The following is a 16,494-nucleotide window of genomic DNA, read 5'->3' on the forward strand; positions in this document are numbered from 1 at the left end:
TGTCAGATCATCCGGAGCTGAAGTTGCATATTGTTGTTAGTTGCCATGGGGGTGATGGTAACCAAACCTGAATCTTTCATAAGAGTAGCAAGTGCTCTTAACCACTGAGCCATCGTTCAAGTCTCCTATAATATTTTTATTTAAGAATTTGCTTTTTATTCTAGACAGTCCTTTGCCCTTTGGTAGGAAATGTACCCACTTAGAAATACTATTTCTTTTTTGTTTAGAAAATTATAACTTTAGTATTTTAAAACACACACACACACACACACACACACACACACACACACACACACACACATCCTCTCTCTCTCTCTCTCTCTCTCTCTCTCTGTCCCCCTCCCTCCCTCCCTCCCTCCCTCCATCCCTCCCTCTTTTTCTCCCTCTCCCCCCCCCTCTGTCCCTCCTTCCTTCCCTACCCTTACACTTACCTACCGTAAATTCAACCAGCCAAAGGTGAGATTGACTGTCAAGCTTTCTGTATAAGGCAAGTAGTTGGATTTTGAAGACAATAGGTTGTTTTATTGATTGACTATAAAAAAAAATAGTTTGTTCGTGTGGGTGTTTTGCCTCCATGTATGTCTCTCCGTCTTTCTTTCTCTCTCTCTCTCTCTCTCTCTCTCTCTCTCTCTGTCTCTCTGTCTGTCTGTCTGTCTTATTTGGCCTGGTGTTAATGGAGGGCAGAAGAAAGCAGCAGATCCCTAGAACTGGATTACAGACAGTTTTAAGCTGTTATGTAGGTGCTAGAAATAGAACCTTGAAAAGCGGAAAAGCTCTTCTCTTTTTTCTTCTCTTTTCTTTTCTGTTATTTTTTTTTTCTTTTTATCTTGACAGAGTCTAGTTCTGACTGTTCTGAGACTCACTGTGTAGATCAAATTGGTTTTGAAGTCTGAGAGATCTATCTGCCTCTGCTTGCCTGCCTTCAATGTGCTTAACTGCTAAGCCATCTGTCTCTTCATTCCCTTAGCATTTCTTTTTTGTTGTTTTTGTTTCTTTTTAGGACAGGGTATCTCTGTGTAGAGCTTGATGTCGTGGACCTTGCTCTGTAGACCAGGCTGGCTTTGAGCTCACCGAGATCTATCTACCTTTGTCTCCCAAGTACTGGGATTCAAGGTGTTTACCACCACCACTTGGCTTCCACTGCTTTCTAAAAAGATTACATTTATTCATTTATGTATGGGTGTATACATGACATACATATATGGATATAAATTCTGGGGATTGAACTTAGGTCATAAGGCTTAATGGCCTGGCTAAGCCATCTCAGCCATCTCATGAGCTCACCATGCATGCATACATATATATATTTTTTTTTGACCTAAACTAGCAGCTTGTACAACCAAGTAGTTTATAGAGAAAGAATTTACCCCCATAGTTAAATGTTTGTTTTATAATTTTAATGATGATAATTTATTTAATAATGATAACTGATTGCTTCTTTTTTAGGTAAAATGAAGAATGAAGAATCTAACAAAGAAAATTCTTCCGAGATGGACTATTTAGAAAATGCCACTGTGATAGATGAATCTACTTTGACACCTGAGCAGAAGCTAGGTTTGAAACAAGCAGAAGAACGTCTAGAAAGAGATCACATCTTTCGACTTGAAAAAGTATGTTATGCTATGTTAGTTATTGAGGGAGAAATACATGCTTTATGACTTTTTCCAGAGGGTAACACTTAACACTTTGTGTCACTTTTATTGATGAGACACATAGTATTCTGGTCTCTTAGGCAACCTTCCACCCCCATTCAGCCAATGCACTTGTAAACCCTCCCCCTTTTTTTTGAGAGACAGTCTTATTGTGTAGTCTTGGCTGATCTGGAACTCACTATGTAGATGAAGATGAGCTCAGACATCTACCTACTTCTGCCTCTTGAGTGCTGAGATTAAAGGCAAGTCATCATGCCTGGTGTAAGGTGACGTATTTATTGTAGGCATTAGCAAACTATGGCCTATCTCTCTTGTTTGAATACGGCAAGATATATTTTACCTCCCGTTTTTGTAAATATTTACTGGGATACAACCGTGCTCATTTTCTTTATATATTCTCTATGGCTGCTTCCATATTGTGATGGCAAAGTCAACTGGAGACCATTTGGCCTGATTAAAATATTTATGGTTTTCTTTCTTTTCCTCTTTCTCTTTTAGTTTCCTTTTATTTCTGCTTCTCCTTTCCCTTTGCTTCTTCCTTCCTTCCATTCCTTATTGTTTCCCTTTTATGACTGTAACCTAGGCTGTACCTCATATAGGCTCCCGAATATTGTGATTATATGAATGAATGGCCAGGCCTTCCGAGTATTTCCTGTTTTTCTTATTTTTAAAAAATATTTATTTAAATTTCTAATTATATATTTGTGTTATTTGTATGGGATATGTGCATGTGAGTGCAGGTACCCTTGGAAGCCAGAAGAGGGCATCAGATGGAACCAGAGTTAATCATGGTTGTGAGTTGCCGTGTATGGATTCTGGGAACTAACATGGGTCTTTTGGGAGAGCAGTAAATACTCTTAACTACTGACTCATCTCATCTCTTCATTCCCTATGTTTACTATTTTTCAAAGCTTAAAATATTTACTAAAATGCCACCTTGGTTGCTATAAGTTGTTGACTGATGATTTACTCCCTCATTTAGTAAATATGGAGTGCTTGCTATGTGCTAACAACTGTGACAGACATTAGGTATATATTGATTAAAAATGGCATGTTACTTTTCCATCAGAAGTCTAGCTGGAAATGTAGTTCATTAGCAATGCATTTGCCTATCAAGGAAAAGGCCTTGGATTTAGATCCCCCTCCCACAATTCATTCAGTTATTCAGATGGATGAAAATAAACTATTAAATGCTGCTTTACATTATTATAATATTGTTACATTCTTTCTCTCCTTTTACTGATATTTTAAGTAAAAAACTGTTTTTTTGGTGTTTTGTGTCTGAGTGCTAATTAATCAATTTCTTAATCTGAAAACACATTCATAGGTTAAGCAATAAAAACACCACTAGATATTGAAAAATTAAAAATCAAACTACAGAGAAATGCGTACTTAAGATGTTTATAAATATGTATACAAAAAGATAAGTCATTATTCTCAAATAAGAATGAGATGAAGGTAAAAGTATGATTTTGTAAAGTTTAGGGAAAAAAATACCTAGATAAAAGAAATCCTTGTGAGGACACTTTGTCTCATTGGGTATTCATTTATTACTGTATCCATAATTAGAGTTAATATGCATATTAGTAAAGCACATGGAATTTGGAGTCATCTGGTTTACTGTCACTTACTGATAGCTAAAAATATGCTATTTAACCCTTTTGAAAAGGTTTTTTCCCCTTTCTGTTTACTTAATGTGTATAGATAGGTGTTTTGCCTGCATGTGTGTGTGCTGTGCAACATGTGGGTGCTTGGTGCCTGCAGAGGCTGGGACAGGGTATCACATCTTATGGGACTGGAGTTAGAAAAGATAGTTGTGAGCTACCATGTGGGTGTGGGGAATCAAACCTGGATTTTCTTTTCTTTTTTTTTTTTTTGGTTCTTTTTTTCGGAGCTGGGGACCGAACCCAGGGCCTTGCGCTTCCTAGGTAAGCGCTCTACCACTGAGCTAAATCCCCAGCCCCAAACCTGGATTTTCTGAAGAGCAGTCAGTGCTCTTAATCTGTAAGTCATCTCTCCAGCCTCCTACTTAACCTTTTTATATATTAGTTCCTTCATCAGTAAAATGAAGGTGGTAAAAATAACACCTTCTTAGGACCAGGATGATGGCTCAGTGGATAAAGTAACTACCACACTAGTGTAAGGATTAGAGTTTAGGTCTGCTAAATTAGATGCAAAAATAGATGTAGTAGTGTGTGTCTGTGTTCTCAGCTGATGAGAAGAGTAGAATATCCAGAAGCTGACCAATTATCTACCTTAGTAGACATGGTAGTGAATAAGAGACCCTGCCTCAAACAAGAGAAGAGGTAAGGAGTGAGAGCTGAGGTTGCCCAAATGCACATGTGTGTGAACATATATACACACCACCTTGTTCATAGAACTGTGTTAGATAAGATGATGTGAAATTTTTGACATAAAATCTAGTATATAGTAAAGATTAGCTATTCTATATTCAGTTAAAACTGTTTCGTTACATAAGTATAGGCATAGAAGTAGGCCTCTGTGATATTTTCCAAAAAAAATCAGATGAAATATCATCCTAGTATTCTTCCCTTTTACTCAGTGTTTTTAGCTGAAGTTGGGATTCTCCCACCCCACTAAAGAAGATACACATGGTCCATCCACTACGTTTTAATCACAGATTTATGTCTCCCTCAGTGATCTCATCAGTACTCATTGCTTTATTAGTATTAGGTATATAGTATATATATTTTCAGTTCCAAAATTCAGCTCTCTTTATTACTCTGCGACTTTTGCTACCTCTTTTCTGTATTAGCGCAATATGCTAATGACTGTGAATCAGTCTTTCTTGTTCTTAGAAAACAAATAGTTCTTTTAAATAAAGATTAGAGATGTGTATTTATTTGCTTGTTGCTTTGGGAAATAGTTAAATATTTGAGGTTTGACTCCTTTGTCAGTAAAATGGAAAACCTTGACAGTCTTAAAAGTTAATAGTATTGTATAAATGTTGAGTTTGTTTCTAGTAGTCTATGGTAGTACTGTTTCTAAATTTGGTGCAGGTTTCTCATTTAAAGAGTATCTTTTATTGAGGCTGGAGAGATGGCTTAGTGTTTTAAGGACATTTGATGTTTTTACAGAGGACCTGAATTCAATTCTTGGCACCCATATTGTGGCTCACAGTGTCGTGTTAACTTCATTTATAGAGGATCTTGACACTGTCTTCTGGGACCACCATACACATGTGGTGCACTTAAATACTTGTAAGCCAGATTCTAACACACATGAAATATATATGAATAAATAAACTCTTTTGAAAAAGAATATATAGTGCTGAAGATGGCTCAAAAAGATCACTGACTGCTCTTCCAGAGGTCCTGAGTTCAATTCCCAGCACCCACATGGTGGCTCCCAACATCTGTAATGGGATCTGATGTTCTATGGTGTATCTGAAAACAGCTACAGTGTATGCATATGTATAAAATAAATAAATACATCTTTATACCCCTTCCCCCAAAAAGAATATATTCTCAGATGAGAAAACCTTTTTGTCAGGAGTTTCATTGAATATTGAAGATTAATCTGAAATAAAATGCTAAATATTACTGAAACTTTAGTGTATGGCCATAGAAACAGTGATTTTTAAATTAGCATTTTAAAGCTTTCTTTTTACTGAATGCATGGTGTTTTGTCATTTTTATTTTTGTTGTACAAGAGTGTTGACTTTGGACTTAGATACATATCAACTGAAATTTGTTATGTCCTTCTCAGTACTATTGAATTGGTGTGAAGTCCCAAGCTCCATAGTTTTTATATATCTATAAAATAAAAATATTAATCTTACTGGATTATTAAGAATTAAAATGACAATTTATATATGAAGCATTTGGCATAGTGTCTGGTACCTTCAACCATTTAATAATTATCTTACTATTTTGAGAAAATAAAAGTCACGACATAAGGGTACATTTTATTTTTCAGAGTACTCAGAAAGACCCAAAGTTAAGTTTGAAATTGATTTTGAAGACAACATTTGAATGAGATTTAAGGAGCAGGATAATATTAGATAAGTAGTAAACCTATTATAGCATTTTTGTGATACAGTTTGAAGTTAGTATTTAATATCCTATAATGGGTATTTTGAAAAAAGTTAACTATCTCTTGAGTGTATTAGTTCTGGTTGGTTACCCATTACAGCATTTGTTCGTGCAGTGCTCACTTGTTTTCTTTCTTGTGGTGCTAATGGGTATCTAACCTAAGTCCTAGACATGCCAGGCACGTGTTCTACCACTGAGGTCCGCAGCAGTCCCTCAGGGCCTTTGCAGTCTGTTACAGTTACATAATTACATTGCTCACTTATCTAGTCTACCACTCCTTTGAATACTGAAAAGGTGTGTTTTTAAACTTGTTTCCTCAGCGCTCACCAGAATATACCAATTGCCGTTATCTATGCAAACTTTGCTTAATTCATATTGAAAACATCCAAGGAGCACATAAACATATAAAAGAAAAACGACATAAGAAGAATATTTTGGTAAGTTACCTCTTTTAAAAATGATCTTTAGTATTTGAGTTATAAAAGTACATTAGACAGTTTTCAAACCTATGAATCTAATAAGAAGCATGCTTTGAGTCTTACATAAATAAAGTGAGGGCCTTGAAAGCTGTGATAAATTTCTTTATCTCCTGAGGTTAGAAGGAACCTTCTAGGAACCAGTTTAAAGAAAACTGAATCCTTAAATCAAATCTGTCCGGGATAGTTAGTTTGTCCATCTTCTCAGCAGCAGAGAAAGGCACAGCTCCACACTGCCATCTTCAGGAGTTCCCTGAAACTGCACACTTGGCTTTCATTCAAAACCTGATCCAGGACAGTGTGAGGCAGACCTGGAACTTATTAAAAGACTGTGTGTATGTATAGGGTGTTGAGGAGCCTACTTGTACTGAGGTCATGGGAAGTCTTGGGTGTCCTGCTCTGTCAGTCTCTCCGTTATTCCTCTGAGATATGGTCTCAACCTGGAGCTAGGCTGCAGGCCAGGAAGTTTGTTCTTCCTCTCTCCATTGTTGACTCCATGCCTGACTTCTTGGATGTGGGGAGCTGAACTCAGGCCCTCATACTTGCTCAACAACCTTTCTTTCCAGCCCTCAAAAACATCTTTATTTTGAGAGTTTTTTTGTTTTTGTTTTTGTTTTTGTTTTTGTTTTTGTTTTTGTTTTTTGATTCTTTTTTTTCCGGAGCTGGGGACCGAACCCAGGGCCTTGCGCTTCCTAGGCAAGCGCTCTACCACTGAGCTAAATCCCCAACCCCTATTTTGAGAGTTTTTAAACTTTTAGTATAATTTATTTTCTACACGTGGGCACACATGTTATAGTATACATGTGGAAGTCAGATGACAACTTTCAGGAATAAGCTTTGTCCGATCATATGGATTCTGGGATTAAACTCAGACTGTCAGGATTGGTGGCAAGTTCATTTACTCATTAAGTCATCTCTCTTGCCCCCTAAAAGTCTTTGTTTGAGACAGGGTTTATGTAGTTATGTTGACCAGGTTGGCCTCAACTCAGAGATTGGCCTAATCACTTTCTGAGAATTGGGATTAAAGAGTGTACTACCATGCTCAGAAACACTTTTTATTTCCTAGACAGGAGTTCTTTGTGAGCTCTGGGTGTCCTGGAACTTTCTCTGTAGACTAGGCTGGCTTTGAACTCATGCAGATGCACCTGCCTCTGCCTCCACAGGCTGGCTTTTGCATTGTGTTTTAATGTAGATTTTTAATCACATAGGTTAAGAAAAAGGAGGCCTTAAGAAGCAAGACATACCTAAGATCATTGGTGTGGGTTTTTCAAAGAAGTAACACTTTATTATCTTTTTAACAGTCATATGTATTTGAATGGGTTTTGAGTCTTTAAAAGGTTGCTAGTGAAACCTAAATGTGATTATCGGGTAGGGTAGTTCCTGTGGGGTTCCTGACAGGATTAAAATTGATAAAATAAAAGCCTATAGGGATCTTAAAGTTAATTTTTCTTATTTTCTTTTTTGAGATTCTCAGAAAATGTCTGTGACAGGAATGAAGTCCTACTCAAGATCAGGCCTTCAGCTTTGTTCCTTGCTATTTTAACATAAAATGTCTATATATGGAAGGAATATTATCTCTGTAGCCTTCACAGTGAACATTTATTGTACTGGAAGTTTGAGGCTCCAACTGGACTCTGGGATGAGGAGCCCTTTCCACCTCCTATGTCTTTCATATCCAACTGCCTTGCCTCACATATCCAACTGGTATTTATTGTCTACCTGCTAGATGTAGGTAGAGGTGAATATGATAATCATGGTTTCTGCCCTTGAACTTCCTAGTAATTGGTAAATAAGGGTTAGGTATAGTCTGTCTTATTAGAGGGAGAAATGTGCTTAGGAAATGTACAAGGATATTTTACTTGATCTAGAACAGATTAGTATACCTGGATAATGACCTTTGAGCTGAAGTTTAAAATAGCAGTTTAAAAAGCAAAACAGGGGGGGTTGGGGATTAGCTCAGTGGTAGAGCGCTTGCCTAGCAAGGGCAAGGCCCTGGGTTCGGTCCCCAGCTCTGAAAAAAAAAAAAAAGAAAAAAGAAAAAAAAAAAGCAAAACAGGGGGTTGGGGATTTAGCTCAAGGCCCTGGGTTCGTTCCCCAGCCACGAAAAAAAAAAAAAAAAAGAAAAGAAAAACAGTAAATGTGGGACATTAAAACATCATAAAGAGGGGTTGGGGATTTAGCTCAGTGGTAGAGCGCTTGCCTAGGAAGCGCAAGGCCCTGGGTTCGGTCCCCAGCTCTGAAAAAAAAGAACCAAAAAAAAAAAAAAAAAAAAAAAGACATCATAAAGAAAGGTCTCTAGATGTGTAAGGACATGAATGAATCCAATAAGACTGAAGGAAAGAACTAGAAGGAAAATGGCATGATATGAAATCCTCATCAACTTCCTTCTTCAGAATTTGTCATTTCAAAATTATTTTTATTAAATATCTCATATACAGATTTGAATAGAGTACTTTTCTAAGTATAATGGTGTATTATTTAATTTTTCTTGAACATTGTAATACAACTAGTACATTGCCTACGTCTCAGCTCACATAACTTCTCTGAGAGGAACCCTCACCTGATCTTCCAGAAAGTCTCTGCATTCGCATAGAAGCTTTTTCATAGTTTGTTGGTAAAGTCTAATAATCTTTAAGTTTGTGTGTGTGTGTGTGTGTGTGTGTGTGTGTGTGTGTGTGTGTGTGTGAAAATACTCTATGACCCTTTGACTTGATACTGCCTGCATTGATTAGATATGATTGATAACTTTCTGATATACCTAAGATACCTGTCTTTGCTGCTACAGAATCATCAGCCTTTGTTAGTTTTAATGTAGATTTTTCAGAATTTATTATACTTTGTAGCACAGTAGAACAATTTTAAAAATTATTATTTTGATAAGTATTCATTTATTTATTTACTTTTGTGTGAGTGCTATCTATGGGGACCAGCAGAATCCTGGAGAGGATGTCAGGTCCCGTGGAGATTGCGTTATAAAAGCATTTGTGAGCCACTGGATGTGGGTACTGGAAACTGAAATGGGGTCCTTCACAAAATTTGTTCACTATTTTTTTTAAAGATAGGCTTTCTGTGTGTAGAGCTGGCTATCCTGGAGCTCACTCTGTAGATCAGGTTGACTTCAGAGATCCACCTGCCTCTGCCTCCTGTGTTCTGGGATTAAAGGCTTGGGCCATCACCACTTGGCTGCAGACCACAATCTTAGCCACTAAACTCTCTCACCATTTGCTGTAAAGCAGATTTTAAAATTTAATAAAATGATGTAATTATAATCTAAAAAAAATTAAAATTAGTTCTAAAAAGCTTACTAGTAAACTCCCTTGCTGTACCTTTTATTCCTTGAATCCTTTTTCCTGAAAGCACCAGTTTTTCTTTGGTTTACTTACTTAGTGCATGTTTTATTTCTCATGTGCAGAAGATAAATATTTGTTATTTCTAATTATTCTTAAGTATGAGGATATTAAAGTGGAAACTTTGTTATTGTTGTGAAATATGCTAACAGGAAAAACAAGAAGAGAGTGAACTTCGATCTCTCCCATCTCCTTCCCCTGCTCACTTGGCTGCTTTAAGTGTTGCAGTTGTTGAATTAGCAAAAGAACAAGGAATAACAGATGATGACCTCAGAATCCGCCAGGACATTGTGGAGGAAATGTCAAAGGTTATAGTGACATTTTTACCAGGTACCAGATTTGTTTTATATATTTAATTCATAGAATCAAAAATATTCTTTTACTTCTTCTTAAACTAGGGTAAATTTTACATATATATATATATCTTCTTAAAAGTAGATGAGTTTGAATGTGTTAGGAATGACCTTTTTGTACATTAAAATTTTTTTTTGTTTGTGTATATATGTGACTGCTTATGCATTGGTATATAAGTGTAGAATCAGAGGACAAGTTCTTTCCTTCTAGTGTTTGTGGTCTGGGATGTACCTCTGGTCCTTAGGCATCGAGCACCTTTACCATCTCCCTCTCTACGAACTGCTTCTGTCAAAGTATTTCCTTTTAATGGAACAAAAAGAAAGAAAGAAAGGAAATTGAATAATTTTGTAGTATGAGAAAAAGATTTTAAAATAGGTACATAGGTAATTTCTCACTAGTCAGATGTATTCTACTTTGGTCTATTATAAAAATTGTGTGTGTGTGTGAGTGTGTGTGTGTGTGTGTGTGTGTGTGTTTGTATTTGTGTTTGCGTGTGTGTGTTTGTATTTGCGTTTGCGTGTGTGTTTGTATTTGCGTTTGCGTGTGTGGGTGTGGGTGTGTGTGTCTACATATGTGCCAGGTGCCTTTAGATCATTCAGAGCCTGAGTTACAGATGGTTGTGAGCCTCTTGGTGGGATGCTGGGAACTGAACTTGGATCCACTGTAAGAGTAGCAAGTGTTCTTAACTGCTGAGCCATCTCCAGCCCCTGAGTACCATTGATTTTTGAGTGGATTTTAGTGTTTTTTTTTTAAATATTATTTTCAGTATAGACATTCTAACATTACTAAATAAAATTCTTATTGCTTAATGTTAGGGGAAAATTAGTTTAGTTTAAAGACTTTAGGGAGAATTTATTTTTGGGTTCAAGGTGTTATAAATTCAAGTTTATTCTTATATACATTTATGTGTGTAGGTTGTAGTCTATCTTCTTTTTTTAAATGTTAAGGCAAATGTATCTTAAGCAAGACATAATTTCTTACCATTCAAAGAGATGTTGGACATTTGATTAATTATAGTTACATATAGTCCTTTTGTGAGAGTCCTAAGGAATAATTACTAATTGGAAAAATGGAATTTCACTTTCTGTTATTTCTCTAATAATGTTTTTCTACCTAAATAATGCATTGAATACTGATTAGAACTGTTGAAAAGTAATCCAATATTATTTCAAATTCAGGACTTAAATTTTTATGATTTTAATAATGTAACGCTTAGACATTTTTAAGTTTGGAAAGTATACAACTAAATATGAATGTTAATTTTTTAAGAAACTGATTCTGCCTGGTCAGTACCACATGTTATTTTCACTTGTTCTTTGATGTGAGCTTTTGAAAATATGCCTTGTTTTTGTAACAGCACATATGGTAGTCTGAGAAAGTCATAGGTAACTTCTGTTTATCTTGATAGCCACAAAGTTTTTCTGTGTTTTAAGTTGCAGCATCAGTTGAATTGGAGTTGCTTCATATTTTGAAAAAGCATTTGTATTAAGTGTCTGATCCTTTCCTTAAGTTGGTTCTTATATAAATACCTAATAGAGTACATTCTGTGACAATGGCATTGCTTGAGTACTTTACTTGTTAAGTATTTTTAGACTGTTTCTAAATGAACTGTTTGAATTTGCACGCCAAACTTTTATGGTAGTTTTTTTCTCTTGTTCTTTCTTCTGGTACCATAATTGTTCTTATGGTACCATTTATTATTATTTTATAGATCAGTTAGAAAGGATGTCAGTTTTGTAAAAATCATTATGCCAGGACTAAAAGACATGAGATTGAAGTAATGTACAGTTTCCATATGTTTTTATTTACTTATTTTGATGTACATGTAAGGGGACTAGTATGAATTTGTGTGTAGTATGTGTGTGAGAGTGCCTAGTAGGTTAGAAGAGGCCATTGGATACTCTGAAACTGGAATTCCAGATGGTTGTAGCTTGCCAATGGGTGCTAGAATTGAACTCTGGTCTTCTACAAGAGCAGCAAGTGCCCCTCACTCCATAAAGATGGAGCCATCTTTATGGTTTCCAGTGCTTTGTCTGTCTGTTTTTTTTCTTTTTTTCTTTTTCTTTTTTTTTTTTTTCCCTCCGGAGCTGAGGACCGAACCCAGGGCCTTGCGCTTGCTAGGCAAGCGCTCTACCACTGAGCTAAATCCCCAACCCCTGTTTTGTTTCTTAAATACTCCTATTTACAGTTTCATACTTCATTTTCCTTTATTCCAGAATGTTCACTGAGGTTGTATGGTTCATCTCTGACAAAGTTTGCTCTGAAAAGCAGTGATGTTAATATAGATATAAAATTTCCTCCCAAGGTAAGTAATTAAAAAAGAGCCTTCTCTTAATTATTAATTAATAATTTTAATGGGTTATCTTTTTAAAGAAGGGAGGAAGGGGGAAAAAAAACCTTTCACCCATAGAGTATTACCATGAAGACTAGTTTTTAAGTTACTATTACATTTTAAATAAGAAGGGAGAGAAAAGTAATAAAAGGGAGAAATGTGTGTATTTGAGCTTGTTGACTAGTTAGTACTTCTGGTAAGTAGTACTGAAAAGTAGAAAGATTGAAACAAGAAAACCGGGTTTAAAACCTGGCTGAATAAACCCAGGAATGGAGGCGCATGCCTTTAATCCCAGCACTGGGGAGGCAGAGGCAGACAGATCTCTGTGAGTTCGAGGATAGCCAGGGCTTTGTTACAAAGAGAAACCCTGCCTTGGGGTTGGGGGTGGGAAGCAAACAAAAAAACTTGACTAAGTTAAAAACAGAGTACTTGATCTTTTTGTTTTCCTGAACTTAAAAATAGGTCTAAAAGCATTTTTTAGTTGTTTTTGGTTATTTGAGGCAGGATTTCCTAATCTACTTAGTGTATAGTTTAGGTTGTACTTGAACTTACAGTAATCTTCATGCCTCTGCCTCTTGAATGCTGCTATTATAGGTATGAAACACCACAGTGGGCCATAAAATGGTGTTTCTAAGAACTTGGGTCACATTCTGGAGTATACCATCTCTAAAGAGAAGGGGGATATGTTTTGGTGGATGTGTGGTGAGGCATGGGGGAAAGGGGTACCTCCACGGGCCCAAGCTGAGGCACCCCTTCCCCCTGAGGGACCAGCCACTCGACAATATAGTATAGAATAGAGTTTATTCATGGCATGGGAAGGGTAATTAAGGATAATTGAGACAGAGAAAGGCAGAGGGGGGGATTGGAGGGGTTGGCCATGAGCAGGTGGTTGTGTGGGGGGGAATGGGGGGAGAGAGAGGGGAGGGAATGGTGAGAGGGTAGGAGCAAGAACAGAATGGGCAAGCAGCCCCTTTTATAGTGAGTCAGGCATACCTGACTTTTGCCAGGTAACTGGGATGGAACATACTTGGCTGTTGGCCTTAGACAAAGATCCTCTGCTTCTGTCTGCCCTGTGCTTGCATAAATAAGAGTTGTTGATATAAAAGTAGAAATATTGTTCTGGTGGTTATACTTTAAAATCCATAGTATGATTTTTTAATGTTATTTTTTTATCAAATTGAATCTTCAATAATGTCCTTCTGTTTTAATGAAACTTTTTAGATGAATCATCCAGATCTTTTGATACAAGTGCTTGGAATTTTGAAAAAAAGTGGTACGTTTCCTGATTTTCCTTTTATAAAAATCTATTTTTTAAAAATGATATGCACTGTGTTGTTTACATATTGCTAGCAAAGTTAAAATTGCTACCATGTATAAGAATACTACATATACATATACATGTGTATATATTTATTTAGTAGGGTACCTGGAAATGTAATTTACATGTTGGTTAAGTTAGGTATACTGTATCAAAGTTAATAATTTAAAAATGTAAGTCTCATCTGATTTAAAAGTAGCCTTTAATGCAGTAGTCTCTCTTTTCTGCAGGATTTACTTATTTATATATTCATTTCAATGCTAAGGGCTAGGGTTTTACTGCTGTGACCAACGCAGGTCTTATAAGGACAACATTTAATTGGGGCTGGCTTACAGGTTCAGAGGTTCAGTCCATTATCATCAAGGCAGGAGCATGGCAGCATCCAGGCAGGCATGGTGCAGGAGGAGCTGAGAGTTCTATGTCTTCATCTGATGATTGCTAGGAGGGGACTGGTTTCCTAGTAGTTAAGATGAGGATCTCAAAGCCCACACCTACAGTGACACACTCCTTCCACATTTTTTTCCAACAAGGCCATACCTCCTAATAATGCCACTCTCTGGGCCAAGCATATTCAAATCACCACAGGATGGAATCCAGGGCCTTGCACCAGGCATGTGTTCTGTCAGTGAGCTACAATCACTTTTTCAGTTTTGCTTTCTGTGGTTTCAAGTAACCTTCATTCAACCACAATCTGAAAATTAAGTGGAACATTTTAAAAACAAGCAATTCCTTGTTAAAAAATACTTATTTTATGTGTATGAGTGTTTAACCTGCATGTGTGCGTGCGTGCGTGTGTGTGTGCGCGCGCCTGCCAACGTCAGAAATGGGTGTCAAGTTCTAAAGAACTAGAATTACAAATGGATGTGAGCTATCATGTGGGTGTTGTGAACTGAACCCAGGTCCTTGTTAAGAGCAAGTGCTCTAAACCACACAGCCGTTTCTCTAGCCCTTTCTCTTGTTTAAATTGCATTCTATTCCTATTAGCTTCATCCACTAGTCTCTTACTAGCTGTCTAGTTATCAGCTTATTAGACGCTCTGCAATTTCATGCACAGAAAAGTCCATGTTCATGCATCTTACTATGTCATAATTGTTCTGTTCTATTTGGTTGTTCCTGGTAATCTTTTACATTGTCTAATTTTCATAATAAAATTTGTTATGCATGTATGATTAAGAAAAACCTAGTATTTTCAGTGTTTGATACTACCTTGGGTTGCAGATATTCACTGGTGTTTTAGAAAGTATCTCCTTAAGTAAAAGGGAAATGCTCTGTTATGGGCATTTCATGTGTAAATGAAGATAAATAGGCCCATTTTCATCGTATTGAAAAGTCACTGATGAAGAAAACTAGAGGGGGTGCTGAATAAAGATGTGTATGCTTGGCTTTATTTCCACTTGTTTGTTTGCTTGTTTGCTTGAGACAGGGTCTCTACATAATCCTGGCTGTCCTGTGACCAGACTGGCTTTAAAGTAACAGAGATCCACATGTCTCTGCCTTTGGATGCTGGGTGCTGAGAGTAAAAGTGTTTGCCCACCATGCCCGGCCATTTTCTTTCTACTTGAAACAGTAATAGTAGCCTAACGTAGTCATTATGTTACGTCAACTGAATCATACCAAGTATTTTTTTCATATATTACTTGTCTGGAATGCTTTTTATTAAAAAAAGATATTTACATAGGTAAAATACTTTGAAGCAAAATAAAAATAAGAGTATAGTATTTCAGAACAAGCCCCAGTTTGTGTATTACACTCTACTAAATCATTTGTTTTTCCTTTTTTTTAATTATGTAGGTGTGTGTGTGTGTGTGTGTGTGTGTGTGTGTGTGTGTGTGTGTGTGTGGCAGTTGTGGTGGTGGTGGTCGTGTGGTATGGGCATGGTAGTTGTTCTTTTATACTATGTGGGTCCCTGGAATCACACTTATGTTGTTAGGCTTGGAGGCATGGGCCTTTATCTGCTAAGTTGTATTATTAGCCCATTTATGAACTTCTTGTCAACATTGTCCTGGGAAAGTAATTTATATAAGAAATAATATAGAAATATTTTAAATGAGTTGCATCTCCTAATAAATACTTGTTTTTGAATACACAAAACGTAAAAGCATATTACAAATATGAGTTAAACTTAAAAGTTTTTGCTTCTTGAGAAATATAGAGAGGTGTTCGGCCTATTCAAACTTTAAAACATTCGTCTTTGTTACATGAGAGATTATCTTGAGTTATATGTAGGTTTCAAAGCATCTGAAATTATGTTCTATTTAATATTCTCATTGTCTCCTGTAGAATCCTGCTATGTACAAGGTTGTTTTCATATTTGTGTTTCAAACCTCTCATTGTTTTTGTGTTTTAAGTTACTGCCATATTCACTGTCTATAAAGATATTTCTGACATAATGGGTTTCTAGTACATACTTTTAATCATAAATCATCCCAGCATGTACTACTGAGAAATTTCTTTTTTTTCCAAATGAAATGTCAGTCCATTTGTCTATACATAAGTGGATATTTATATTTAACTTTTAAGTTAAATTTATTTTATATACCTGTGCATGTTTGTTCCATCACATGGGTGCTAGCAATTGAACTTCTCCCAGACCCCAAAGTGGTACTTACTACATGAGGTGTACTTTGATGGTAGATCTCAGGGTAGATGCTCTCCTCCGTTATTGTCACCTTAGAAGCTTCCATTAGGCAGATTTTGGAAATATTAACAGTGTGGGGTCAAGAGTTCTACTTGAAAGCAAAGCATACTTTTACTATGACTGTAGCCCTCAAAAGTAAGTGATATGCCCTCTTGCTGTATATCCATGAAGTTTCCATATCTACTTGGAAATATTCAAACTTTTAGAGATGTTAGAAGCCCTTTCGTCTTATGGTGCTTCTGATTTTCAAACAGTATTTGACATTATAGTTGTGACTTATGTCAGATAACAAATGACACCAGTAGAGGTAAGAGATTCTTTT

General features: G+C 36.4%; 1 protein-coding gene across 16 annotated transcripts in view; it reads left to right on the forward strand.

Annotated features, from left to right (window-relative positions):
• Tut4 (terminal uridylyl transferase 4) overlaps positions 1-16,494 on the forward strand; it is a 180,483-nt gene that overhangs the window by 103,166 nt on the left and 60,823 nt on the right. For 15 of the 16 annotated variants that reach the window (XM_087549192.1, XM_087549184.1, XM_087549187.1 and 12 more), the window contains 5 exons: positions 1,447-1,610; positions 6,028-6,144; positions 9,683-9,860; positions 12,101-12,189; positions 13,438-13,489. In XM_087549192.1, the coding sequence (XP_087405318.1) occupies positions 1,447-1,610; positions 6,028-6,144; positions 9,683-9,860; positions 12,101-12,189; positions 13,438-13,489 (600 nt within the window). The remainder of the gene's footprint in view (positions 1-1,446; positions 1,611-6,027; positions 6,145-9,682; positions 9,861-12,100; positions 12,190-13,437; positions 13,490-16,494) is intronic. The other variant, NM_001107953.1, reaches the window with a different exon arrangement.

This window comes from Rattus norvegicus, chromosome 5 (assembly GCF_021556685.1).
Source record: "Rattus norvegicus strain SHRSP/BbbUtx chromosome 5, alternate assembly SHRSP_T2T, whole genome shotgun sequence".
NCBI lineage: Eukaryota > Metazoa > Chordata > Mammalia > Rodentia > Muridae > Rattus > Rattus norvegicus.